Source organism: Corella eumyota, chromosome 3, assembly GCF_963082875.1.
Source record: "Corella eumyota chromosome 3, kaCorEumy4.1, whole genome shotgun sequence".
NCBI classification, from domain to species: domain Eukaryota; kingdom Metazoa; phylum Chordata; class Ascidiacea; order Phlebobranchia; family Corellidae; genus Corella; species Corella eumyota.
The window spans coordinates 2690696-2717853 of record NC_137492.1 but is presented as its reverse complement, the minus strand read 5'-3'; the positions used below and the strand labels follow the sequence as shown (position 1 = coordinate 2717853).

The following is a 27158-nucleotide window of genomic DNA, read 5'->3' as shown; positions in this document are numbered from 1 at the left end:
TATGACGTCATAAGTCGTTACGCATGATGGCTCAAGTGTTTCCAAATTTTTATATTTGGATTTCAGGTTTTTGGTGAAAACGTGAAGTTACGTATTTTAGAAAATATAATTATTAACCACCTATTTAAGAGCTTTAATTAGTTAAATAACTTGTATTTTAGTGGAGAGATAAGCTAAGAAATGTTCTACACGATAAAAAGCTTAATAATATTGTATTTTATTCGTTAGAGCATAATTTAAAAATTATTTAATCGAAATTACAAATTTGTTGAATAAATATGACAAGACACGGAAAAAATGCAACAGCAAGTGCTGTGTACTCCTACCATGAGAGAAAGAAGGACACAGAACAATCACAATATGGGACACAAGCTGCTCGCTTAGGAAAAGATTCTGTCAAGGTAAATTTTAAATTCTTTAGTTTTTTTATCCTCTTTTTTGATACTGTTGAATATAATTGATTTAAAATTAATCTGCCCTTTAGTCTTTGGCTTGGCAAGAGTTTATAATGTTAATAGCACCTTACTTAAATTCTTTATAACATAATAGCAGTCAGAATCGAACCCAGGACCTTATGTTGGGTTTGGTGACCATGTCAAAACATACTTAAAATCTTTATGTAAATACCACACATGAGGTCGTGGGTTCAATCCCCACTGATCTCATGCTGTAGCGCCCTTGAGTAAGGCGCTATAAACGGTATAAACTCCTGCTGAGCCAGCACTTAATCAGCAGCATAATTACCGGGCAATTATAGTCTCTATAATATCCCAAACTGCCACAGGCAACTCGAGACTGGGTCGGAGTAAATTATGTTACTCTATGTTTAAGTCGCGCATTTGACTTTCCCACATCGAGGACAAATGATATATACAAAAAAAAAAAAAAACATTAATACTTTTGGCATGTTTTAAATCATTAAATTGATTTTGTCATTTTTTCCCGTCGCATTGTTATAATATTAATTGTATATCGTATTTATTATTTACTTTTATCAATGTGCGAAAACCCAAAATAAATAAAAAAAATGTGCTAAAGCCAGGTGTTCTTATTATACCATCAACTGGATAAAATATTTATGGTTTAACTTTAAAATAACTTTAAGATCTCTTTGTTCGCCAATTTTATAAATGCAAAAAGGGCAAAATTTTTATAACCTTATTTCTAATCATCTTTTTTGTACATTCTGGCCTTTCCACGTTCATTTAGAACTACGCAATTTAATTCAAAATTGTATATTCCAGGATTTTGATGCATGTTGTCTTTCCTTACAACTATGTAGAGAACCAGTTGTCACTCCTCATGGATTTATATACGACAAACAAGTTATTCTAGAATATATTATTCATCAAAAAAGGTAACTTTCAGAATGAACTATTTTTTTCTCAATAGATTTTTGTATATTTTGTTATTACACCATAATTATAACTAGTATACTTTAGGCAAATGGCAAAGCAAGCCAAAGCTTTTGAAAAACAAAAGAAACAAGATGAACGAGATATGAAAGACTTGGCTGAAGCTGAAACTAAAACTAAGGTCGACACTTTTGTTAAAACTGAAAAATCAATCCTAAGTAAATCAGTCGAAGCATTTAAAAAAGACAAAAAAGGTAACTAATAATATTTTAATTTTGCATCAAGTGTTCTTATTATTTCCCAAAATAAATTTTAAAAACTTTTTTGAGATGTACCATCATGTAGTAACATGGTTGATGGTAAAGCTAAAAATTTACCGAGTTTTTGGATTCCGTCGTTAACTCCAGCTGCTAATAAAACAAAAGTAAAAAAACCAGAAAGCAAAGTAAGTTAAAAATTTAAATATTGGCACTTTAAAATTTATTGTTTAACCAGAATTTATATTTGCCTAGAAGACATTCTTTATTAATGTTAATTTATTATTTTGTTGTTAAATTTAGGTTTATTGTCCCATGAGTAAGAAACCAATTAAACTAAAAGATTTAATCCCAGTCAAATTTACCCCAATTAGTGATAGAGACAAGACAACAGCTGTGATAGCAAAAAAGGTAACAACAAAATATTTTTTTGTGATATTTATTTGTTGTAAAATATTATTATTACGGATTTGTAAAATTTTAAATTTTTTTTCAAGTTTTTTTTTTGTTGTTGTAATAAATAGGATAGATGGATGTGTGCAGTCACCCACGACACCCTGGGTAACTTTATCCCCTCTGCCGTGCTCCGTCCCACAGGTCACGTTGTCACAATGGAATGTGTCGAGAAGATCATTCGGAAGAATGGGATGCAACATCCCATCACAGGAAAGATCTTGAAAGAAAAAGACATTATTCCTCTTCAAAGAGGAGGAACCGGTTTCTCCACGACAAATGATGATCTGGATGCAAAGTCTTATCGACCAGTCCTCTCTATCACTTAGCTTTCTATTTAGTTCCATTTTATCAATTTATCCTCGATGTGATCCCGAAATTTAAGTTTTATCCTCGATGTGATCCCGAAATTTTTTTATTGAGGTCCCTTATTATGTGATTATCCTTAGTATGGGAGTTCTAACTTTGCATTCCAAACCTTATGGTTTTATCTGGCTAAGCAATCATCACAGAACTTTTATGAAAAGGAATATATCGGTATATTCTATACTAAAAAAAAGAAAAAACATATTAAGATTGAAATAAAAATGATAAGAAGCCGATGATGATCATTTGCCCCAACTGAAATGGTCGAAAATGTTTAAAACCCCCTGTATCGTTTGTTTTATTTGTTAAAAATACTGGTGGGGCAAAATCTTTGATAATATTGTTTGTGGTTGTTTTAACATTTTTGTATTTTGGGGTTGTAGCAGTAATAGTCCCATCTTGTGGGTCTTTAAATTTCCTCGAAACTGGCATCCCTGTTATTAATGCTGCTGTATTGAATACACAATCCGAGGGTATTCCCCTGTTATTAGGTGACGTAGATTGTTGTTTTTCTCCAAATTCGTTTCTTGGTTCTGTAAAGTCATTCTGATACTGATTCCAAATACAAAATGGATTCCAACACCTTAACGTACAAAAATATATTTTTAGGCTAAGTTAAATTACTAACAAATAAATGTAAATATGCTAAGTTTAGTGGTTTTTATTTTACCTGTAAAGTTTTCTGACTGTTTTTTGAACAGCGTTGATAAGCTCTTCATATTGGCATTTTGAATCCTGCAGTCTATACATGCAATCTCTTGCTTTGGAGAACTCTTCACAGATCCCTGGATTTCCAGGATTTTGGCGAAATAATTTGTGAAATTTTCGAATACATTTTGCTGCTCTTACACGATAATCCGAAGTACAATAATTAATTGGTTCTCTAAAAGAATAAATTCTAATTAAGGGGACTTTTAATAATATTTCTTGCCAGCTCAGAAAATGTGTTAGTAATTTTTGAACTAAGGTATGATCAAATATCATATTGCTTTTAGTAAATTTTATGCATAGAGCTATAACAAAGATCTAGGCCCCGGACTGTTTAAAGGAATACATTTGCTATAAAAACGTGTAGGTGCTTAAAACCGTAAAGGACTACAAATTTAGTTGATTTAACCTGGCGCTAGGAAGTGATAGAGTTCCATCGTTACAATATCCAGCTTGCGAGTACATCATCATTGAGTTAATCATATCAATATTCACTCCACCCTTTCTTGATTTTAAAGTCGCATTTGGAAAGCAAATTCTCCATTCCCTGGTTTCACAGTCTTGTAAATCGGTAAATAAGGCTCTACACAGCAAAGGCAATACAGTTAAAACTGTTCTATGTTGGAACAGTAAAGTATTTTAATTTGCTTTATGTAAGAACAATAACACTTACGCGCAACTGTCTTGAGGTTTGGTGATAAATCTCTTGAAGAATAAAGATTCGCATCTCTGGTTGGCTCTCGAGAACTCACCGTAAGTACAAGCATCGTATCTTACCGAGTTAACACTTGACACAGATAACTCCCATTTCGTTTCGTTCTTACGTTGGAATGGGTTAGTTAGAAATGGAGATTTAGCTGACTCAGAATCTAAATGTAGTTATATAAGCATAGTAAAATAATGATAGTAGGCCCAATGTAAAAAGAGCATTATTTATTTAGCCCATTTTTCATATAAAACATTTAAATTTGCAATATATTTTATTTTAAATTAAAGTTTTGTACAGAGATCTCCATGTATATTATTGAGTTGGGTTTACATTAATTAGGTTATGCCAATTAGAGTGTGGTAATATATTTAACGGTTAGTTAAGTTTCCACGCTCATAAATCTGTTACAAATTTTGAGGGGTATTGTCACATATCGATCGCCACCGATATTTGTGGTTCTAATTAACCTTCAACTTCCAAAAAATCGTTCCTAATCTTTTTAATTTTACAAAGTTTAGTCAGCTCATGACGCGCTTTTGATTGGAAAACCATGTTTGGTTTACCCCCAAGTGCTATCGCTGACTTTTCGATTTGATTATAAAGTTGCTGAACCGATTAGCCTACGACAGCCGTTGATGGACGTTAAATTGCTTTTAATATTGCCAATCGTTTGATTTCTTTACGATCAATATATTATAGTTTGTGGTATCCAATTAGCTTTAGGATTACTTGTAGTTGAGGGTTCCCGCCAAATTTCTTATTACCTTTATGGTTCTTACCTATATATTTATATACTACTAACATATATATATATATATATATTTATGCCTTTGCTATTTTTAAGACATATTAGTTATAAAATTATGGCATTTATTTTCTATATGCTTACCTGTTATTAGAAGAATTAATACTGAGATTTTGAACACGATAAATTTGCTGATATTTGTAGGATTCCATTTACGAAAAATTTGATCCATATTCATTCATTAATAATAAATGAAATTATTTCGAAACAAGATTTATCGTATAATATTTATGGTAAATCTATAAAAAAATAGCAAATTCTATTTAATATGTCGACATATGGATATTAACATTTTGTCAAATTACAGATATTCTGATTTTTTAGCAAATTTTACGTTGCCAACTGATTTGTGACAACCGCACAAATTCAATATTGACAGCAACAGTCAACCGTAAAATTGAGGCCTTTTTAAACCATTCCCAATCGCTGTCCTTAAAATAGCATATCCATCTATATGTGTACTGTTAGTTTATATAAACAAACTAATGTCCTTGCTGAATTTCTACGACTAACAGATCAATAGAACAGAGGAAAATGTCAAACTTGATTACACATTTTGTTTACATGATTTCGGCTCACATTTATTATTCAGAAGATATATTCCCCCGATAGATATTTGATTAAAGAAATTTCTGTTTATAGAGATACTGCTTTTATAAAACTTAAATAAAAATTTAACATTACAAACTGGTATCAATAATTTTCATCTTTTTAATTTTTTTACACCTTCATTATCAAGTTAGGGGCTTTTAAAATCTCATATATAGGCTAAGGCTTACTCCCTTATTAAAAAAAGTTTATAAATTTTTGTATAATTGTTTTTTTGCAATGTAGGCAAAAAACTTTAACCTTCATTTTAAATAACATAAACTCTTTATAAAAAGGAGCTTTTTTGCGGCCATATTAAATTTTACTTGTACAAAATACAAAATTTTAAATCACTTAACTGTTTTGTCCCTTATTTTCAGCCGTTTTTAAATCTAAACTTATTTTAGGTCATTAACTTAAATTTTTACAATACATTTCTGTATTATTTTAACTGCTTTATATTACGATAGTTATTTTAACTGCTTTATATTACGATACATACGATAGCAACTATATTTTAAGCTAATCTTTTCTCAAACCCTAATAATGTCAAATCACCAAAATTTTAATCTTACTCCTACGCACCAGAAACCCCTTTTTAACGGCCACTATATATCCCAACAACCTTCCGTTAATTTGGTGCGTTTTTTCTTCGCAAAAAAATAAACTCATTACGTTTAAGAATAACGTAATTCACCGATTTGGACAGCCGCGTTCAATTACCTACTCGACAAGACAAAAATCTCCCAAGAGACTCGAAAACACAATATTGAGAAATACGACATGAAAATGGATTAATTTCTTTTGATTAATCCAAACTCTTTGATATTAGAAAAGGTCACTTATTGCATATTGTAATAAATGTGTGTCATACTAACTGTATTATATTGATTGTGTTCTATTTGTAGTATTGTGTAGGTGAAAATATATTTTTAGAATAAATTTTTCGTGATTTTGATAAAGATTTAATCTATAAATTTATTTAAATTTTATTATTAACAGATAGTATGATATTAAGTAAAATATGCGATAATTATGGCAAAACAAACAATAAAAAACAAACAATAAAAAAATTTTTACAGAAAAATAAAAAGTAAATTGTAAAACTTTTAAAAATATAAATTGACATACGATTGGAAAAAACTTAAAAATTAAAATTTCAAAAATTCTGCGTCGTTTCTTCACCCCAAATTTCGAGATAAATATCCTAAATACAAACAAATAAGATTTGTTTCATCAAAATATACTTACCATAAAAACTACTTTATTAACTTCAACTTACTTTCTCTTTTTAACCAAGCATGATGTGGAGTTTTATTGCTATGGTGCGCAGTTAGTGGACGGTAGTAAGATCTACTCCAAGCGCTGGATGTCCTTCTTGTTGTCCATGCCTGGAACCCATAGTCTTCAGAAATTAAAAAAGTTTAAATAAGGGCAGTACTTCACATATGAATATTATGAAGGCAAATTTTTTTTTAAATAGTAATGGTTTTCTTTATTATTTTAGTAATACAAATAAATGTATTTAAAAAATCATTTTTACACTTTAAATTTATTTCTTAAAATGCTGATAGTTTTTACTTGAATATATTTTGTGAGAGCATCCATAGCAGTTTAAATTAATACATTTTAAATTTGTGGAACAATTTGTTGTCTGTTGTAAGTTGTTTAAACGAACTGGAGACGATTTGGGTCGCTTAACAAAACAAAAAACTATTTAATAACAACCATAATGCTTGCTATAGTTTTACTAAGTTTAATATAAATCTAACGTGAGCTAATTTTTACTTTAAGATTGGTAGAGTATTTAACTTACTTGTTTAAGTATATTAGCAGAACTAATTTGACTTCTTGTCCTCATTCTGCAAACTTTTTGTTCTTCCTTTCTATCCTTAACCTCTTGCTTTAAGTCCGAAATTTGTCGTTGCAATTTACTACCAGCACATTCTCGATTTCGATGTAAAGTTTTTAATTTAATATCCAATATTGAAGACAAGTTATGATTTTGTATCCACGACCTACGGTCAGAATTTCTTAGTATTGTTTTTTGACGGTGTTCGACATCAAGGGTAGGCATAGTTAACAGTAAACGTCAACTAAAACACTTACTCTAAAAATAATATCTTGTACTGAAGATTTCTAAATATAGCCTAACGTTTATTGTACTTTTATATACATGTACTGCAACACCTACATCTCACAAAGCTGTACAAATAATAGTAAAAATGGGCGGGTAAATATGATTGAGAAACACTTAATTTCTGTTCTGTCTTTTGTTACAACTTTAACAACCAATTTCGCAGCGTGATATCCATTATTAGGTTAACAACCGTAGCGATGTTGTACTTGGGTTGGAATTAAATAGAACGCGGTCTTGTACACGAAGTCTTCGTTTGTTGTAGCACGTTTTTAAATAGAACTTTATTTGTTTTCCCAAGTTTACTCTTACTATGTGTTTGCTCGGATTTAATGAGTTTTTAAGCTAAACGAACGTGTCAATAATTACATATTGTCAAAAAACGCGGCAGTTTTACAGAAAAATAAACAACACACCCCTTAGTTAACTCTGTTATAGCCAATTTATTTATTTCTGCGTTATAAATTACATCGTATAATTGTACATATCACTATACTTTGCCTAAAAAAACTAAGATGTTGCATGCTCTACAAGGGCTTTACTTGTTAAATAACAATCACTTATTTATTTGTTAGGCAAACAAATCATAAAATATCTTGAAGACATTTTGAGCAAATTATAGACGCGATTTGTTATTAAAGTTCTTATTTGCTTTAAGATTTTCTGTGTACCTTTGTCATTCAATTAGCTTGGTAGAATTTTAATATTTGTTGATTTAATTAAAGTGCTGGTTTTTAATTTATTAGTTTATTTAACCTAAGTGGCATAACTTAAAAGACCAACACGAATATGCTACACTACACAGCGTCGATTTAAAGCTGGCCTTTTCATAAAAGTAAAGCATTGTACGTTGTTCTTACATTGTAGAATGTTCTGTAGTAATTATGGGCTATGTTGTATCTTATTTATAATTTATAATGTAAAAGGGCCCGCACCCATGCGCCTTATTTAAAAGCCCTAAAATTTGCCTTTATTTAAAAGCCCTAAAGTTCAAAATCATTTCATCATTTTTAAAATTAATCTCTATTAATAAATAAAGTTATGCATAAACATTACTTCATTATAAAATTTAACTGAATTAATAAATCAACTATTACGTATTTCGAAAACAAAATTGTTTTAAATGTTTTAAAATATCAATTTTTAATTTTTAAATCAACAAACAAGTATTTAAATATAATTAACAAAAAAATAATTTTTAAACCCAGTTTTAGGTTGTTTATATCAGAATATACATTAGACAAAGTTTTGAATGCCTAAAATTGATTTTTATTTTTTAATAAATAAACAAGCATTTAAATATAATAAACAAACAAAAATTATTTTTTAAATATGTATTTTAATTACTGATATTAACTGTTAAGTATATCCACTACATTTACTAGCTAACTATAATGCGATCAGAATATTTAGTTGCACAAGTTATAACTTAAAATAACTTGCGTATACATTATTTCTATTCACTCGAAGATCAATAAATAATATTCATGTGACATTAAAGAGATACTACTAGTTACCTAAACCCAGTCGGTAGGGTGATAAATCTAGCTAATTGGAAAGCATAAAGAACAAAATGGTTGGATGATTATTCGTCTTTGTTTGGTTGAAATATTTTGGCTTGGTAATTTTAATGGCCTAACAACGATGGCATTTAAAAAATTGCTATTTTTAATATGGTCACAACATATGAAATATTGCGCAGCACAACTTGTGATTTTTATGTTATTTTTTATTAAACTGATATTTTAACTAAGTTTTAATAATTTTTATTTTAATAAACTTCGTACATGTTATGTAATTCACAACTTGTTTAAGAATCATAACTACCTTTTTAGGATTGCAGTTTTAACATTATTGCCAGGTTACCATTAAAAAGCGGTCGTGCCTTTTCTGCAAACGTTTAGGACTTTATGGAACAGGCATGACGTTTAGTTAATTTATTTTTGCTATTTTTTGTTGTTGAATATTTATTAAAAATAAAAAAAAATTTTTTTGAGTTTTATATTTATAAAAGAATAATAAAAATGTGTTAGGACACTAACAAACATTTGATTTCGATTTATTAAAATTAAGAAAAGGGAATAATATAGTTTACTATTGCTTTAACATAGGTCTGGTATAAAGCATGGAAACTTAAAATTTTCCACTAAGCGAGGCGCAAGAAACGTGACGTCATTATTAGTGCGTCTCCTCGAAAAATTCCTCTACCACGAGGTCTCGGGTGCAAATTTTAATTAGTTAACACGTGCAGACTAAACAGAGATTTTATTACCAAATAAGGTTATAAAATGTAGATAAATCCAGCTGTAATTTAACAATTAAGCGAGGGGAATGCGACGTCTTAATTGGTGCGTCTTCCCGAGAAATTCCTTTAAAACACGAAGTTGCATCATAATCTGAAATTTCTGGTGATGCAACTAATTCGCAATGTTAACGCACGTATAAGATGTTTAGTTTATTTAAGACGTTAATTGTTACAAATAATTCTTAAAAGGTAAATAAACATTTACATATTATAACAGGTTATTAGTTTGTGTTGTTATATTAACGTTTCGATAATTTGTTTAGAAGATTTAGGCAAATATATTTTGGGTGGCAGTTTGGAAAGCGCTTTCCACTGCAAGAGACGTCGTGCACGCACACACATGTCCACTAAAAACGTGCAGAGTCACGTGACTTGGTGTTTCGTGGCAAATTTGAATTAAAATCAGAATTCTAGTTCTTTCTAGATGGACTTTCGAGGTGAGTAGACGTGTTTTTATTAGTGATTTATAGTTGGGTTTTTTAAAGTTTATCCCTTGCAGTATAAAGTGTAGCATATTATAAGCAGTTAATAATTAAATATAAGTATATTTTATATAAAAAAAACTGTAAATTTTAAAAGATTTTATTTTTTTTAGAAAATTTAGTGAAGTTGGATTTGCTCCTGTGAGACATCTTGTGTTCAAGTTTTCTGAACACTGTTCCAGGTATGTTAACTTTCATTTAATTGATTTAAAATTATTTTTCATAAAAAAATTGTAATGTTATAAATATTAGTATTAATTTTTGCCAATAAAATAATAATTTTTTTTATATTTTTTAATTAAAAATTTATGAACATTATTAAACCTGTGTTGATGCGCAGGTACTCCCAAAAAGTAGTAAACAAGGTATTTAAATATATAAATAACTGTACATTTGGCATAAATTAAAAAATCTGGCACTAGACATTAAAAATGGACATATTTAAAAATTGTTGGCACGAAAAAATAACAGTTATACATAAATAATATTTGGCATGTGAGTTGACATAATTTAATGTTGGCACTAAATAAATTGAAAAATGACACAATTTAAAAAATTTGGGCACGATACGACATATCATAAAATTGACATTTGAAAAAAACTTAATTTTAAGTAGGGTTTAGTGTCTATCACCCTTTTCTAAACAATATTTTCAATGCAGAGAAAATGGATTTTATTTGGATTCAATGAATGGAGGAAAAAGGTAATGGCAGGAATTGGAGGAATGGAAAGTAGATGGAATCCTAATAAGTCTTCCTTGCAACTAGCAAGGGAGAAGTTAAGTCAAAGAACTCATGACTCGAAAACAACTTTGAAATGGATTGGATCATATTTCAAACCTAAAAAACTCAGGACCTTATTTAGTTGAGGTCTGTAGGGCTGTAGGTTTTCACGTGCCTGCTTTTTTATATGTACTGCATAATTCAGCGCTTTAAATTTTCTCGGGTTAAAAGTTTCACGTGTCTGCATTTTCTATTTATTTGTGACTAGTTTAAAACTCATAATTTTGCGTATTAAAAGTAGTATAGTTGACACAGTCCCAATGTGTTTAGGTTTCTGTGTGTTCATAATTATATTAAACGGGACTGTTTAATGGGTTTTTAGATGTTTTGCGCAAGTGATAAAAAAGTAAATAAAACAGATTTATAAAACTAGGCCTATGTGTGTGTTATGTGTTTTTTATGCAAAAGAAGAACCAAAAAAGTCTCAGGACCTCGATCAACCAAAGGTGGGCTGTAGGGCTATAGGTCTGTAGAGCTGTAGATTTTCACATGCATATTTTTATATGTACTGCATAATCAGCGCTTTAAAAGTTTTCACGGATTAAAAGTTTGTAGTATCACGTGTCTGCTTTTTAATTTTGACTGGTAACAACTCGTATAATTTTGCGCTTTAAAAGTGGTATAGTTGACAGTCCCAAGTGTGTTTAGGTTTCTGTGTGTTTATAATTATATTAAACGGGACTGTTTAATGGTTTTTAGATGTTTTGCGTAAGTAAAGTATATGTAAAAAATTTAGAAGACTAGATTTTAGAAAACTAGGCCTATGTGTGGTTTATATTATTTATGTGTGTAAATTTACCTAAGTGTGGGAGTGGGTTGGAACCCAACATAAATTATTTAATTTTGTGGGTGGAACCCAATATAAAGCAGTATTCAATTTTGTGGGTGGAGCCCAATATAAAACAATATTTAATTTCGTGGATGGAGTCCAAAATAGCATACACAGTAAACACTACATTAAACATGCAGAAAAAAACACAAATATTTCCAATTTCTCTCTTTTATTTTTTGCAGGCTATTCTTATTTTCTTTTACCTTTAAACCTATTACTACCTCCTCGGGGGCTTCTTAAACCGTTTGTTTTATTTTCTTACAGGTGCATTACTAACCAAATTAAAAAATTTTTCAGGGGCCTTTAAAAACTAAAACCATAATTTTTTTTTCAGGGGCCTTTAAAAAACTAAAACCAAACTAACCCTTTTTTACAGGCTTTTTTTCAGGTTAGATTACCAAAAACAAATTTAAACATTATGTTTTTTATTTTTAGATGCTGGTTGACTGTTTCGAAGAGCTCGTCGATTTGTTTTTGGCCAATTTTAATTTGTTCTTTATTTTTAGAGTTCCTGTTAAAAAGAAAACTTCAATCTAACCTTTTTACTTTTTCCCCAGGGTAGATTACCATAAACAAATACTAACCCTATTCTTTATTTTTAGATTCTGGTTGACGAGCAAAACTATTGAGTTTGTATAAAACCTTTTTAATGTAAAAAGTCACCAACACAAAACAAATAAATAACCATATCTTAATTTAAATGGTACATTTAACATTAACACAATCAAATAAATACAACCACACTTTAAATATTTGTATGCAGTATTCTAATCTTTATTAATTTTATAGGAAAAAAGATCAGAGCATACATACAACGTTTGCTAAAAGACCCGCTACTCCGATTTTTCTGGGGGCCATCCAATCGCCCATTCCTAAGGGGCTAGTTCTTGTTTTTTTGTGACAATCTAAATGTACAGATCCAAATAAACTGTACAAACAAACAAAGACATTAACTGTATAGAAGTTAAAATTACATAAACTTTTCTGTAAATAAAACTGGACATTTTTGCATACTTTTTATGTTATTTTTTTATAAATTTTGTACGTCAAATTAACTTATTTTTCATTCATGAAACTATTTTTTATCTCAAAGTAGTTGTACTAATGACCATGTATACTGAATTGCAATATTTTTGTACTTTTTATGTAATCATTTCGTTACTTCAATTATTATACTGCAAGTGAAATGTGATTTTGCATTTTGTTTTTTCTTTGTATTTATCCGTGCTTTTTTACATGTTTATTGTATTGTCATTTTTATTTTTCAGTAAACTTTATCGTTTTTTTAATGTAAATTATAAACTTTTTTACTCTTTGGCTTATGTGTATCGTAACTGTGTTTTACATGTAGTTTTTTAACTTAACAATGTCGAAATAAAAATAGAAAAAGAGTTATTATTCTTATACTTCGGGCCCCTATTCTGCCATGTATACCATTAAAATATTTGTCCAATGACATAAAATAAAACCTTAACTTTCTCCATAAAAATAACTTAAAATTGGTCCAATTAACATGAAAATAACTCTAAATTTTGTTTAAATAACATGGCAAATAACTTGAAACCTTGTCACGTATACCATAAATTAGTTTTTCCATTAACATGGAAATTAACAAGACTTTGTCCTATACCATAAAAATAATTTAACATTGGTTCCATAACATAAAAAATAAATTGAAATTAGTGCAATAAAATGGAAATAACTTGAATTTGTCCCATAACCTGAAAAATAACTTAAATTATGATAATTAAAATGAAAAATAACTTAAAACTTTGTCCAATTAACATGAAAAATAACCCAAAATTAGTTCAAATAAAATGAAAATAACTTGACTTTCCCATTAAAATTAAAAAAAAATTAAAACTAGTTCAATTAACATGGAAAATAACTCTAAATTGGTCTAATTAAATTGGAAATAATTTAACTTTGTCCTACAACATAAAAAATAACTTAAAATTTGTACAATTAACATGGAAATTAACTCAAAATTGGTCTGATTAAATTGAAAATAACTAAACTTTTCCCAAAACATGGAAAAACACTTTTTAACTTTGTCGATAACATGAAAAATAACTTGAAGATAGGACAATTAACATCGAAATAACTTAACAAAAAATTATGTAAAATTTGTTATCAAAAACCATGCTAAATATAACCTCTTAATATAGTTATATACACCAGAAATAACATTAATTTAATGAGTTTTTACCATGCATAATTTAATACATTAAACTCAAGGTCAGGTCAAAATAAAACAATTTATTTTGATATTTAATAAGTCCGATAAAGAATGTGTTCAGAAAAATTAAACAGCACCTTTTCAAAGAAAGAGCCCTGCAGCTTATTAACTACAGTTTTATAAGTCATAAAAGTATATTTAAGGGGTATATTAAGATTAATTTAAGGAACAACGTATTAACAATGTGTTTGCATTGTATTTTTGTTAATGGTTTTTCAAAAAGCTAATGCTCATTAAGCAGTGCACTTTATTTAACAAAGCGTTTTCATAACTTTTTATACCAAATTAAAATTTTTGTATTCTTGATTTAATTTTATTGGAAAGCCTAACCCTGGTTTTCCTAACCCTAATCGAGCTCAAGCCCTAGCTCATGCGATTTCAAAATGAAAAGCGAGATTCGTGACGTCACGATATTAGCATGAATTTTAAATGACTTTTTAAGTTATTAAACAACAGTTTATTAAAAGTATTTTATCATTTACTTTTTGTTAATATTTTTTTTTATTAATTATTATAATGTATGCAAGTTTCACTTATAAGTAAGTATATAAATTTAATAAATTAAAATAAAAAAATTAAAAAAAAATATTTTTTTAAATTTTCTAATGGTCAACTAAAGCGATCTTCTTAAAAATTAAGTTAGTGTTTTTTTGTTTTTTTTTAATTCTTAAAAATCTTTCTAAAAATTAACAAAAATTAACTTAACACCGACTTTATTTTTGAGGAAAAAATTCTATTACGCATCATTGCATATTTCGTCACACTAGAACACTACAACCTGATGACGTCAGATTTTGTTTTGTAATGGTCTGCTTTCGCTAGGAAATGTAAAATAAGAATTTGTTTCAACGTTATTATACCTTTTTATTTCTCAAAATGGGGATGCTTTTCACAAAACTGTTTCAACTATTTAGTAATACTGGTATGTCTGTATGTTTATTAATTTATGAGTTATAGACATATAGTTGTTTTTTTAAATCGTTATTGTTATTTAACTTGTATATAAAATCTCGTAAAATACTGGTGAATTTTTTCGCAATAAAGTAATCTATTATAAACATTAATCTATTAGGCTGAGCATCTTGCATGTAGGCTTCCATATCGCTAAAATTATTTTTTTGTTAAAGCTGTTAAGTTACTTTACTTGTTAAGTTACTTGATAAAAACGATTTTAAAATTGTGCATTTTTTTACTTATTACAGAACATAAAGTTATTATTGTTGGCTTGGATAATGCTGGAAAAACAACAATTTTATATCAATTGTAAGTTTCTAAAATCAAGTTACAATTAAGCGCTTAAATCTTTGATGTGAAAAGCATAGTTAAATGGCATATAAAAAGATTAAATAAACCGTCAATTTTAAATGGTAATGGCTTAATAATATTGCTGGATCTTTAACTAATGGTCAATTAATGTAATTTTTTTGTAGTTTAATGAACGAAGTTGTACATACCTCACCCACTATAGGAAGCAATGTTGAAGAAATAGTTTGCAAGAAAACAAGATTTGTAATGTGGGATATAGGAGGTCAGGAGTCTCTCAGAACTTCATGGACAACTTATTATTCGAACTCTGATGTAAGTTTATTTTGATATTTGAATTTGAATTTATTGTAAGATAACTTAAACGAATTATTATACATTTTTGGTCAAAGTTTATGTTTTTTTGATTTTTAGCACATTTATATTATAAAATTTTTAATATGTAATATATTTTATGCTGAAGGATTTTTAATTATGTAATTTACTCTAAATACTTAGCTATGTAATTATAAGTTAATTTTGCACTAAAAAGTTGTTATATAAGAATTACTAGAGATTATGTAACACACAATAAATCCTTTGTTGTTTTGTATAAGAAATTGTCTACTCATTGTATTCATGTAAAAGTTAAAAAAGGGCCTAAAACATAACGTGTCAGTAATTTGATATTTATTTTATAAAAGAATGGGCCCGACACAATTTTATCATTGACTTTTTTATTGTTTGACTTAATATAGCACAGTTACATGAAAAAAAAGGTTGTAATTTCCTATATGTGTTTATACAGTATAATATAACTGTCATGTTATTTATATAGTAGCCTATAGTTATTAAAAATCAACATATTAATAAAACGCTATGTCAATATTAAAATGTTTAGTAACAAATTTTAAATTAATTGATTCTAAATATTACCAATACTCTATACATACATTTGTAAGTGTTACAAAAGTTATTAAATATTGAATATTTTTTGTTTAGTTTGTCATATTGGTGATAGATAGCACTGACAGAGAAAGACTTCATATAACGCAAGATGAACTATATTCAATGTTACAACATGAGGTAAGAATTGTTTTTATATATTTTGTTAATGTTGCAATTATTCTTTAAGAAAAAAAACACTCCTTAAATTCTTGATCGTTAATTTGGCATTAAGGCTTATTTTAAAATAGTAACTGATACCAAAATTACTTAAATTTGAAATAATCTAGTATGAAAATTATAACTAGTTATCTAGGATTTTTTTTAATCAGGATCTAATCACTAATTTATGCGAATTATTAAAAAATATATACTAGTAATATAAAAACATAACTTTACTGTTTATAATTACCAAATAACGTTTCTTAAATTTAGTGAAAAATATTAAAATAGTAACTTTTATTTTTTTTAAGTATTAAAATAGTAACTTTTATTTTTTTTAGGATCTTAGGAAATCTCGAATTTTAGTTTTTGCAAATAAGCAAGATATTAAAGGAAGAATGACAGCAGCTGAAATATCTCAACAACTTAATTTAACTTCATTAAAAGATCACACATGGCACATACAAGCTTGCTGTGCATTAACTGGCGAAGGGTAAATAAAAACTTTTATATTATGTTTTTATTCTTTTAATAAACCACTTTATTTAAGTTATTTTACTGGTGAGATATCTATTAACAGTCTATTGTGAAAATGTTATGGTAGTTGTGAAGTGGTTTTTTAGTTTTAAAAAAATTAACTTTGGCATAACTAAAATTGTTTATTTTTTATTTTAAGTAAATTGTTTTAGATATTGTTAAGTATGTATTGCCAAATTTTTTAGTTAAGTAGTTATTGCCAAATTTTTTAATTATATTTGTATTTGTTTGGCCTTGAATTTTTTTTACCAAGGCACTTTTTAAATTTGCACAATTCTGATTGATCTGTTTTACTTACAGATTATCACAAGGTCTTGAGTGGATGTTACAACAAACCAACAGATAATAATTGCTACCTAAAAAAATTAGAAACAAAAATAATTGGTGTCCATTGTTAAAGCATATCGGCTGCCTTACTTAGTCAACCTTCAAGCCTAGCTGTAAAGTGTTGGAAAACCGTGTGCAATATCGTAGACTTATTTTCAAATAAGACAGTGAATCAAATTGCAAAAGACTTAAGTTCCTATCCAAGAAGTAAACATACACATTTTCATATTTTTTATGTAAATTATTTGTTGTGTTGTAGGCTTGGGGAATAGATTTTTTTATGTTTAAGAATTTGTGATACTTTCGGTGTTTTTAGTTTTTTTTTTAGATTTTTTATGTCTACCTTTTAAATGTGTAAATTTAATAAATGTTGTTTATGTAGGTTGCTGTGTGGCAACTAGGTTAACTTATATTGTATTATTGGTATCAAAATATGTTTTTCTTTGTTGAAATTTGCCCCTGAATTTGGTAAATGATTTACATCTTTAACATTGTTTTATTGGATTTTTTGCACATCTACCTTTCACTAACGTTAATAAAATATAAACGATTTTATTTTTTAAAAGAAAATACAACATTTTAACATCGGTATTTACTACTGGTACTAACTAAATGTCTCAAATTTATTTATTTTTAAATGATCAAAAAATATTTTATTTCAATGGGGACTTTGTCATTACAAAATTTTAGGTAGCTTCTGTTTTTTGTTTTGATCTCTAGTAATAAGAAGCATATTTTTTTGGTATAACTTTTAAAATACTTGAATCAATGCTACAATTTAATTTAAATACAATTTTTGCAGTAAAAATTAAAATCAAAATGGTTAAAAATCTAAGAAAAATAGTGTGGCCCCGTTTTAAAATAATCTGGCAACGCTGGTTATCTAGTCACGATAGAAGTTTTGTTTAATTGTAAAACGGAAGTCACATACAGACCACCAGACGTGAGTTAAGACAATTTTATAACTGAAAGTGGGTGGAATTTGGGCCGTGGTCATAAGACGTCTACTAAGGGTATCACATAGTTCTTTAAAATGTAAATAATGATTTAAAATGTATATATCGTAAATTAAGGGTAATATTTAAAAAAAAACGCTTACATTTTTTTGTAAAATGCGTGCGTAAGACTATCTTTAAATCTTTTAATATTATCTCAATTTAAAAATAACTTGCAGAAATAAATTCGTGCAGACAGAATTTAAATATATACACGTTGTGTAACATGTGCAAAATATAAGAGTCTATTATGCAATATTTAATATTTGATAACTATAAAAGCAATTATTTTTTAATTTAATTTTTTTTTAATTTTTTTAGGATCAAGTAATTTTATTGTTATGTTTTAAATTTGTTTATAAAACTTGTGATAATGAGTGAGGGAAATTTAACGGACAAGGAATTAAGAAATCAACTAAATTCATTCGGAGTAAAAGTTGGTCCTATATCGGAAACAACTAGAAAACTTTACATCAAAAAACTTCAGAAACTTAAAGGATCGGTAAAATATATTTTTTAAGTAAAACAATTTTGTATAAAAGTTAATAAAATTTATTTGGTATTTGCAAAAAAGGTTTTTATTACAAATATTAAATCTAATTTAAATAGTCTTTGATTGACTTTTCCTGTATGTTTTTAAATGGTAAATTTTTAACAGGGTTCTGGCATTAATGGAAATACTGAAACACCTGTTCAAATTAAATTGAGACAATCAAAAATAAACCCAAATCGAAAGACATTTGGTTTTAGCACTGATGAAAGTGACAATAATGAAGGTAATCTTCAATCAATTTATTAAGTTGAAAAACTGTTGTATTGCCAAATATGTATTAAAATTTAGACTTTTTATTTAAAATTTTTGTGTTTTTTAGATGTTATTTCTAAGCAAAAAATAAAGCAGACTCCACTTTCTACAAGGCAAGGAAGAAGCGTTAAATCATCTACTCCAGTTCTAAAACAAACTCGGAGTCCATTTCTTCGCAAACCGATGCACAAAAGAGTCGAGGGCCTTGTCGAGAGAAAGAGCACAAGGAGAAGTCTTCCTTCTACTCCAGTTACATCTAGAATCACTAACGGTTATTCTGATGATGGATCTTCGGAGGAAGATGAAGATGAAGAAGAAGAAAGTCTGGAGGACACAGAAGAGGATGAGAAAAGCTGGGTGGAGATGAATGTTGCGGATGCAAGCACATCTCCGGCATCATTTGCATCTTCATTTACAAGCGTGAAGAGCAACACAAGAAAGGGCGCAAGAAGCCGAAATTCTTTAGATAATTCAAGTTCTTTTAGATTTTCCTCTGCATCTAAAAATGTGAATGATTCTTATAATTATAAAGAAAATGGTGACAGCAACACAAAGAAAGGTGATTGGAAGCAGCTAAACGGTGGAAATCAAAAGAAAAATAATTTAAGACGTCGAACTTTGCACACAAGTTACCTTACTAACGAACCAAACTTTCTTGAAAATGATAACAGTATATCTGAAATCGAAAAAGACAAAAAAATATCTATAAGTCAGACTTCTCACAAAGAAAATAAGCCTGGTTTATTTTCGAAATTATTTTCAAAAACAAAAAAAGACAATATTCCACAAAAAGAGGACAGAGTAATAAGCAAAAATACTTTTACGCCATCGCAACATCGTACAACATCAAGGCCTTGGACTTTACATTTTTCTTTTTTGTTGCCAATTGGGACAGTAGTATTTTTTGTGATTCTTGGTCTATTGTATGTTACAATGAGATCTGACAACGATATTATTGCTAATGACAGACTTCTAGGCTCTAGCAGTGACAAGGTATAATTTTTTACTACATTTTTTGAATACTTAAACCTGACTTTGGTGGACTATGTTTTGTTAATGTTTTTAAGGAAACTTACAATTTTTTTTTATTATTTTAATGTTTTTATTTCATTTGCTACAGCAGGAAGAACAAACTAAAATTATGGAAATTGTGAATTCAATCTACACATTTCTATCACATGCAGCAGGTAATTTAACTACTTGATATTAATTAAATAAAATGTAAATAAACGTACTCAACCTAAAAAATAAGAGTTCCTAAAACATATAAATTAATTTTATAAACTTTTTCACTTTGAATTTTATTAATATTTTTAACCAGAATTTTATAAAAAATTTTAAATTGCTGTACAGGAAATCTTGTGTGTAACACCACAGACAAATCGGCACTTGCCAAGTATGTTCCTGTTACAGAAATTCGAGACAAATTAAAGGTTTTAAAGCAGTTTTATTTGATTTGTGAGAGTAATTTATTAATAGGTGTCACAAGGTGCCATGGTGCCCATGTAGTTTAAGTTGCAGACTATTTGTCTGACAAATACAGCTGTTTTAAGGGTTATGTGGTACTTATTTACTGTAATAAGGCAATACAAATTCTTAAATTTAAATTAAACTTGCTATATTTTTCACCCATATTTAATAAAAAAAAATCCTAAAGCTTTTTTTTGAGCATATTTTTGCTGTATTTTAAATTGAAAAATTTGAAAAAAATGTGATTTTATTTTTTGATAAATTTAATAAAAAAATTTATTTTCTATTTAGTTGGCTAGTCCTACTTTGTTGAAAGCCTTGGTTTTAATACAAGAACATCCTGAATGGCAAATTTTATTGTTTGTAAATCAGGGTAGAGATATTGTTGCCTTAGAAGAAAGTGGAAAGTAAGTTAAAACACTTTCTGTTAATTTTTTTACCCAGTAAAAATCATTTTAATAAATTGAAATTAAACTAGGTTTTTTAAAATGTTTTTAATAAGAGATAGTCTTTAATATAAGTAATTATATTATAAAGAAATTTTAAAATACTTCAAATTTGTATAACTGTACCCAATTTAAAATGCAAAAACACATTTAGAATCAGTTTAAAAAATGTCTCAAAATAAAATACCACATTTTTAAGTTGTATATTTTTTATTATATTTTTTTGTCTTATTTTTTAGTGTTACCGATGTACAGTTCATGTTATCTGAACGACCAATTTTGCCAACTATGTGTAGATTTAAAAGAGCGGTAGAAAAAGTTTTGTTTCGGGTTGGCATAGTTTTAACAGGTTTATAACAATTTTAAAATAACTAAAGTTTATAAAAATTTTTAGATTAAAGTTTATTTGTAAAAGAATTGTTTTTACATTTTAGTTTTTTTAAGAAGTTTATTTTGCAAATTTTGTTCACATTTTGTATTTTTAAAATTATTTTATGTAAATTTTTTTAGTTGGTTTAGCGATTTGGATCACTATCATTTATCGGCAATATCGAAAAAGAAAACAAAACGAAGAAAGACAAATGATGTTTGAAGTTATCGAAAAAATATTAGGTACAAAAATATTGTAAATTAACTTTAACAGAGTAGTGCAAAAAACTAAATAATTTCGTGATGTCAAAAATAAATTTTAATTTTGATTTAATTTTTTGTGAAGATCTTTTGAAGAGTCATCATGAGTCGTGCTTACAAGATACAGACATCCAACCTTACGTGCCTATCCTACATGCCAGGGATATGATTATACCTATTCAAGACAGGTAATTTAATTTTTTACAACATAAAACAAAACAACTTTTCAAATTCTTAAAAAAATTTCTTGAATTAATTTTTACAAATCAAATTTATCAATTTATATTTTGATATGTTTTTTTGCAAATAAAACAATGTTATGCCTTTAAAATAAAATTGTCAACACAATAAGGAATAAAAATAAAGATATAGTACTACAGGGCATCCTGTTATTGATAATCATTAATATTTCAGGAGAAAAATGCAGAAGGTTTGGCAAGAAGCAGTTCGTTTTATATCGGCGAGTGAATCTCGGGTCAGAGTTGAATCGCAGAGAATTTCTGGGGAGGATTTTCGGGTCTGGAGATGGATTCAGGTAAAAAAATGAAGAGTTTTTTTCAATTTTTAGAAATATTTCTAACTTTGTTACCAGTGCGATTTAATATAGAAACATTTATAAATAGCAAAGCTTAGTTGACGATGTATAATTTTGATATTTATGGAATTAAAAAAAGGGTCACTAATTATGCAGGTCTTAGGTAAATTATCACAAGCAAATATTAGTTTCGAATTGCGACCATATTTTGAAAAATTAAATTGCAGGCTCAGGCAATTGCTTAATTCAGATTGCGGTTTAAGTCTATATCAATTACTTTAACGAAAACAACTTTTATTTTTTAAGGTTACTACTCCTGGAAAGAAGCAACATACCCCAGCTAGAGTATGGCAAGGTGAAGCATTTGATACAAATCGTTCGGTCAACGCTCCTAATATCAGCCCAACACCTTGTCTTAAGATACGAAATATGTTTGATCCAGAAGTGTAAGTACATTTTGTAATTATTGATCTTTAATATGGGAAGGTTGACTTTACGACCTTAACATAGAGTAACATAAGTTACCCCAACCCAGTTAAATTGCCCTTGGCAGTTTGTAATATTGATGATTCTAATTGCTTAATAATTGAACTGCTGATTAAATGTTGACTTAAAAGAAGTTCATGTCGTTTATTGCACCTTACTCAAAGGCTTAACAATATGAGAGCAGTAGGTATCAAACCCACAACCTTATGTAGTGAAGCCAAGTGTTTTTATCACTACACCACGCTACTGGTTACATAAATTATTAACAACAACATAATTTAAACTTAGTTACTTATCATAAAACAATAACTAAATCTTGAACAGGAATGGTACCTTTTGACTGTATTACTAACCATTAACCCTTAAACAATGTTAAAACTAACCAAGTATTAATATTTAAAGAGAGAAAGCAGACAACTGGCATTTACAAATACAAGATTCTATCCTAGAGAAATGTTCAACAAATAACGAGATCTTAAGTATTGTCGTAGAACGAAATTCAACTGAGGTAATTATAGAGGGATTTTCTATTATTTTTATCTATAGAGACCTAATTGAATTTTCACTATTATTCAATTATATTAAGTTTAACTTTAAAGCAAATGTCATGTAACCAACCCATCTTTGGTAAGTTTGTATCAATGGGTTCAAGTAATAAATGGATTTTTATGGTGACAACTTCATTCTAAAACAACTTTTTTTTGGGGGACACCAATATAATGTCATCGAAGTGACCCCACCACTATCACCCTTGTCTGGAAAATTTCCTTTGGGTAATTGTAGTAAGATTATTAATTCTTACCTAACTTTCTACCTTATCAGGGCGTGGTTTATGTCAAATGCGGCAGTCATTCAGCTGCTGGTCGTGCTTTTAAATCCCTTCACGGAGCCTGGTTCGACGGAAGACTTGTGACAGTCAAATTCATAAAACTTCAGCGTTTCCATGAGCGTTACCCTTACACCGAGTCCCAAACTTCTCCCTTAAAACGCTCCTCATCCAAGCAGGTTTCAACTTTTCTTCCCAACACCCCAACGACATCTTTCTTAACCTCAACTCCAATGAAATCTTAACCAAGCCAGTTGTTATAACTCGGTTATATTGCTTAGTTGAAAAGCATTTCTAGAACAAGAATTAGTTGCAGAAACATTTTTTTCCACAAATTTCTGATTGCATTTTTTTTGTTGCATTCATCTGTTTGTGGCTTAAATTATATACTTATTAAAATTGAAGCAATGGTGATATTGAGACAAGTTTGTTTGTCTTCTAAAGACAGTTGTTTGTTGGACCCTAGCTGATTGGAACTTATAAAACTAAGCATGGTGTACTTATTCTCAAGTCTAAAGATGGTCAACAGGTTTCAATAAAATATTTTATTTTTGATATGCCCTTTCTTAAATTTCTTATAGACCCTATTATTTTTTTTTAAGTTTCTTCTAATGATATTATTAAAGCTCCCGAAAAAAACAAAAGTAAGTATTGGGTACTAAATTTGGGATATATTTTTACTAAGTCCCGATTCAAGCTTGCTTGACAGTTCTTGCCTTTCTACCAATGTCATCTTTTATTTTTGCTAATAAGGTGTAGTTACATATTATACCTTAAACAGTTACTGGCCTATTAATATTTGTATTTTTTCTGTTAAACTTATTTTTCTTAAATTCTTTTAAATAACTCTTTATACAAATTAACGCTTAAGTTTGATATTCTAATATTTAAAAAAAATATAAATATTTAATTAGGCACTAAAGATATTTTGAAACTAAGTCTTAAAGGTACTTTCATGTTTTTGCATGTAAAAAATGTTGAAAAATTGATTTTCAAGATACAAAAGTTGGCATCAAATATGGTTTTGTAATATTTTATATATCCATAGTATACTTTTTGTTTATTTTTTGGTCTTTTTTACGTAGAACTATACTAATAACCTTGTTTATATATATATACATACAACGATACTATGAATTGCAATTCAAAATTTTAATTTGAAGTTCTTTTTTTCTTAAACAATTCGCTGCCTTTTCTAAAAACGGTCTGTAACGTTTATATTTCGCTTTGGTGTGTAAGTTATAAAGTCTTTACTACAAAACTTTTAAAGATATTTGCCTGTACATTATGCAGTTCGTTTAAATACCTTTAATATGAGGTCAGTTTTATTTCGGAAATTTTGGGCGTATTAATAAAACCTGTTGAATATAAGATCTAGCTTTTGTTTTCTGTTGTTAGTTTTTTTAAACCTGAAGCTGTGGGTATATACCAGACTTTTGCGTATACGGTATTGTATTGATAGTAAAACATTTCATAAAACACAAGTAAAATCGGTATTTTAATTTAATATTAATTTTTTTGTTAGTGCCCTTTACAAAACAACCAAAAAAACTATTACTTGAAGTAAAAATTAGACAAAAACAGCAGAGTTCAGTAGAAAATTGTTTTTTCATTCAAGAGTGAGTAAGTAAATAAAATTAGTCTTTGCGAAGAGTGAGCATAACTCGGATACGACTCATTATCAGTCCGATGGATTCGAAGATTGGGTCCAAAAATGTACGAATACAGAGCGACCATAATTTGCCAACGAAATTCATCTAAAAATACAAAGAAATTAATAAAATATTGCCACAGAAAACGCTGGGAGCATAGGCTATTTTATACAATTCATTTGTTTTAAATTCGTTGTGAAAATAGCAAATTTTGCAAAAAAAATAAAAAAGTTTTTACCTTAATTCCGATGGCGCGAATGCACGGCATAATCCACCATATGCTACAGAAAGCAAGAACAGAAAAGTATAGGCCCCAGAAAAGAGCCAAAGGCACGCCAAAGATCAAGGTCAGAATTCTGTAGACCCAGAATTTAGTAACAGAATATACTTTGTAGCTTGTGCCCCAGATTGTGTCGAAACTGTGAGCGCCAGAGGGTTCGGCGATAATGTCAGCGAAGTTAACCTGTAAAAATTAAAGCTTTAGGTTAAAGCGTCGTAATTTATCAACACTTCACAACAAAAAAAACGTTTTAAGCAATATGCGATAACTACTTGTTTATTTCAGTACCTTAACTGCTGTTTGCAGATTCTCTGGGTCCCGGTCCTTGTAATGCAACGAAGCTGTACTCTGTGCTTTTTTTATCTTAGCTTCAGGCTGCTCCGTTTTTACATCTTTAAGCGAGTTCAAATCGACTGAATCCATTTCGTTGCAGTCGATAGGAACTTTAACTGAATCGGTATCGCCATGCTGAGACCTTGCCGCGCCCATAGTATGGTCTTCGTTATCCGATTCTAGCTCAGCGAACGGATTTGGTTCTTGGTTTGATTTTCTTGATCCTGGTCTTGATGTTCGCTCTTGGTTTTGCGATGCTGGTCTAGCCTCTTCTAACTGGTAGTCGTTATCCATTACTATACACTTTGGTTTTAACTTCTGCGATATTACTAAGGCTCTGTTTAATGAGAATAACCCCTTGACAAGCAGTTGTTATTCCCTTGAGTCGAAATAGTGAAGCGACTGAAGATAGCAGAGCAGTTATAGGCAGAGAATTAATATAAATAAGACAGTTAAAAGCTCGTTAGTTGGACAATTTGAAACAGTTGCATCCAGTTAGAGCCTTTTTCTTTCACCAATATAACACCCTCTCTTGCGCGAGAACACTCTTCTTTTTGATGACGTCATAATTTTATAAGCCTATGCAGGGATCTTATGCTTGCTAAAAGTATATTGTATAAATAAATATAAATTTAAAAATATAAGAAATAACATACATATTCTCGTTAAAAAATAAACAAATTTATACCGAAATATCATTTTTAAGGCACTTTTTATTTATTTTTGTAGGCATAAGAGTAATATATAATAGATGTTGTTTTTTTAAATATTTTTTGTTGGTAAGGTTAGCATCATATGATTTCGTTATACCAATAATTGTATTTAAATAATCATGTGTTTATAATCTAGATTATAGTAAATCCCAATAATTTTAATAACGCCAATTAGCTTTATTAATTACGCTACTATAAATGGTAATCTTATTGCTTTACTATTAAGGTTCCATTAAAATAGTTTGTAACATTTAAATTTAATTGTAAATATTTATGGTTAACCTATTTTAATAGCGTTTGATCATTTAATGTCTTTGAAACATAACAAGGTGCTGATATCTTTACCTTAATGATAAACAATGTATAAAATGTGGCATAAGTTAAAGCAATTAGCCCACAATGAAGTTTATGGCCACTAATAGCTGTGTTATATACATTAACATATGTTACATGATAAGCCTAGTAAGTAGGTGCAAAGTAAAATAGCTTTTTGGTAAGTGTTACTCTTTGACTTGGCGCTTTAAAACTAAGGTGAAGGATTTATAGCTGTTGATGTCGCTCTAGAATGGACAATGAGTTAATAACGTTATAATGTTTAACATGGTTGTAAAATTGTTGTTGTTTATTTTAACATCGTTCTGTTATTTATTGTTGGAATGTTTAAAACATTAAAATAGCTCGATTAAAATAACATAATTTAGGACCGCAATATTACCCATAGCTATACCTTATGTTTTATTATATATAGGTTCTCGT

The 27158-nt window shown here is 28.6% G+C and overlaps 6 protein-coding genes across 7 annotated transcripts; 3 read left to right on the top strand and 3 right to left on the bottom strand.

The window, feature by feature from the left end:
- The first annotated feature begins 232 nt into the window (after window positions 1–232).
- LOC145744815 (nitric oxide synthase-interacting protein-like) lies at window positions 233–3284 on the top strand. Its single transcript, XM_082562765.1, has 6 exons — window positions 233–401; window positions 1245–1357; window positions 1443–1609; window positions 1685–1800; window positions 1916–2023; window positions 2137–3284. The coding sequence occupies exons 1-6, from the start codon at window positions 279–281 to the stop codon at window positions 2392–2394; spliced, it is 885 nt and encodes a 294-aa protein (XP_082418891.1). The 5' UTR covers window positions 233–278; the 3' UTR covers window positions 2395–3284.
- On the bottom strand, window positions 2324–4878 carry LOC145744814 (uncharacterized). Its single transcript, XM_082562764.1, has 5 exons — window positions 4738–4878; window positions 3813–4008; window positions 3549–3722; window positions 3102–3314; window positions 2324–3014 (listed from the first exon to the last, which is right to left on the bottom strand). The coding sequence occupies exons 1-5, from the start codon at window positions 4829–4831 to the stop codon at window positions 2636–2638; spliced, it is 1056 nt and encodes a 351-aa protein (XP_082418890.1). The 5' UTR covers window positions 4832–4878; the 3' UTR covers window positions 2324–2635.
- A 1544-nt stretch (window positions 4879–6422) lies between these two features.
- Window positions 6423–7318, bottom strand: LOC145745068 (uncharacterized). The gene is made up of 4 exons (XM_082563057.1): window positions 7058–7318; window positions 6823–6937; window positions 6524–6646; window positions 6423–6448 (listed from the first exon to the last, which is right to left on the bottom strand). Exons 1-4 carry the CDS (start codon window positions 7316–7318, stop codon window positions 6423–6425), a joined length of 525 nt encoding a protein of 174 aa, XP_082419183.1.
- A 7486-nt stretch (window positions 7319–14804) lies between these two features.
- Window positions 14805–17804, top strand: LOC145744626 (ADP-ribosylation factor-like protein 5A). The gene is made up of 6 exons (XM_082562522.1): window positions 14805–14940; window positions 15221–15281; window positions 15449–15596; window positions 16263–16346; window positions 16709–16860; window positions 17205–17804. The coding sequence occupies exons 1-6, from the start codon at window positions 14895–14897 to the stop codon at window positions 17248–17250; spliced, it is 537 nt and encodes a 178-aa protein (XP_082418648.1). The 5' UTR covers window positions 14805–14894; the 3' UTR covers window positions 17251–17804.
- A 748-nt stretch (window positions 17805–18552) lies between these two features.
- Window positions 18553–24789, top strand: LOC145744896 (inner nuclear membrane protein Man1-like). 2 transcript variants are annotated; one of them, XM_082562864.1, is made up of 13 exons: window positions 18553–18728; window positions 18885–19002; window positions 19099–20024; window positions 20155–20218; window positions 20385–20464; window positions 20793–20908; window positions 21187–21296; window positions 21458–21559; window positions 21663–21765; window positions 21992–22112; window positions 22419–22558; window positions 23001–23106; window positions 23421–24789. In XM_082562864.1, exons 1-13 carry the CDS (start codon window positions 18600–18602, stop codon window positions 23667–23669), a joined length of 2364 nt encoding a protein of 787 aa, XP_082418990.1. In that variant the 5' UTR covers window positions 18553–18599; the 3' UTR covers window positions 23670–24789. The 2 variants fall into 2 exon arrangements, with proteins under 2 accessions (XP_082418990.1, XP_082418989.1); XM_082562863.1 differs by having other exon boundaries at window positions 20152–20218.
- Window positions 24790–24864: 75 nt separating this feature from the next.
- LOC145745385 (caveolin-3-like) lies at window positions 24865–26120 on the bottom strand. Its single transcript, XM_082563447.1, has 3 exons — window positions 25645–26120; window positions 25315–25539; window positions 24865–25181 (listed from the first exon to the last, which is right to left on the bottom strand). Exons 1-3 carry the CDS (start codon window positions 25981–25983, stop codon window positions 25062–25064), a joined length of 684 nt encoding a protein of 227 aa, XP_082419573.1. The 5' UTR covers window positions 25984–26120; the 3' UTR covers window positions 24865–25061.
- Between the last annotated feature and the right edge of the window lie 1038 nt (window positions 26121–27158).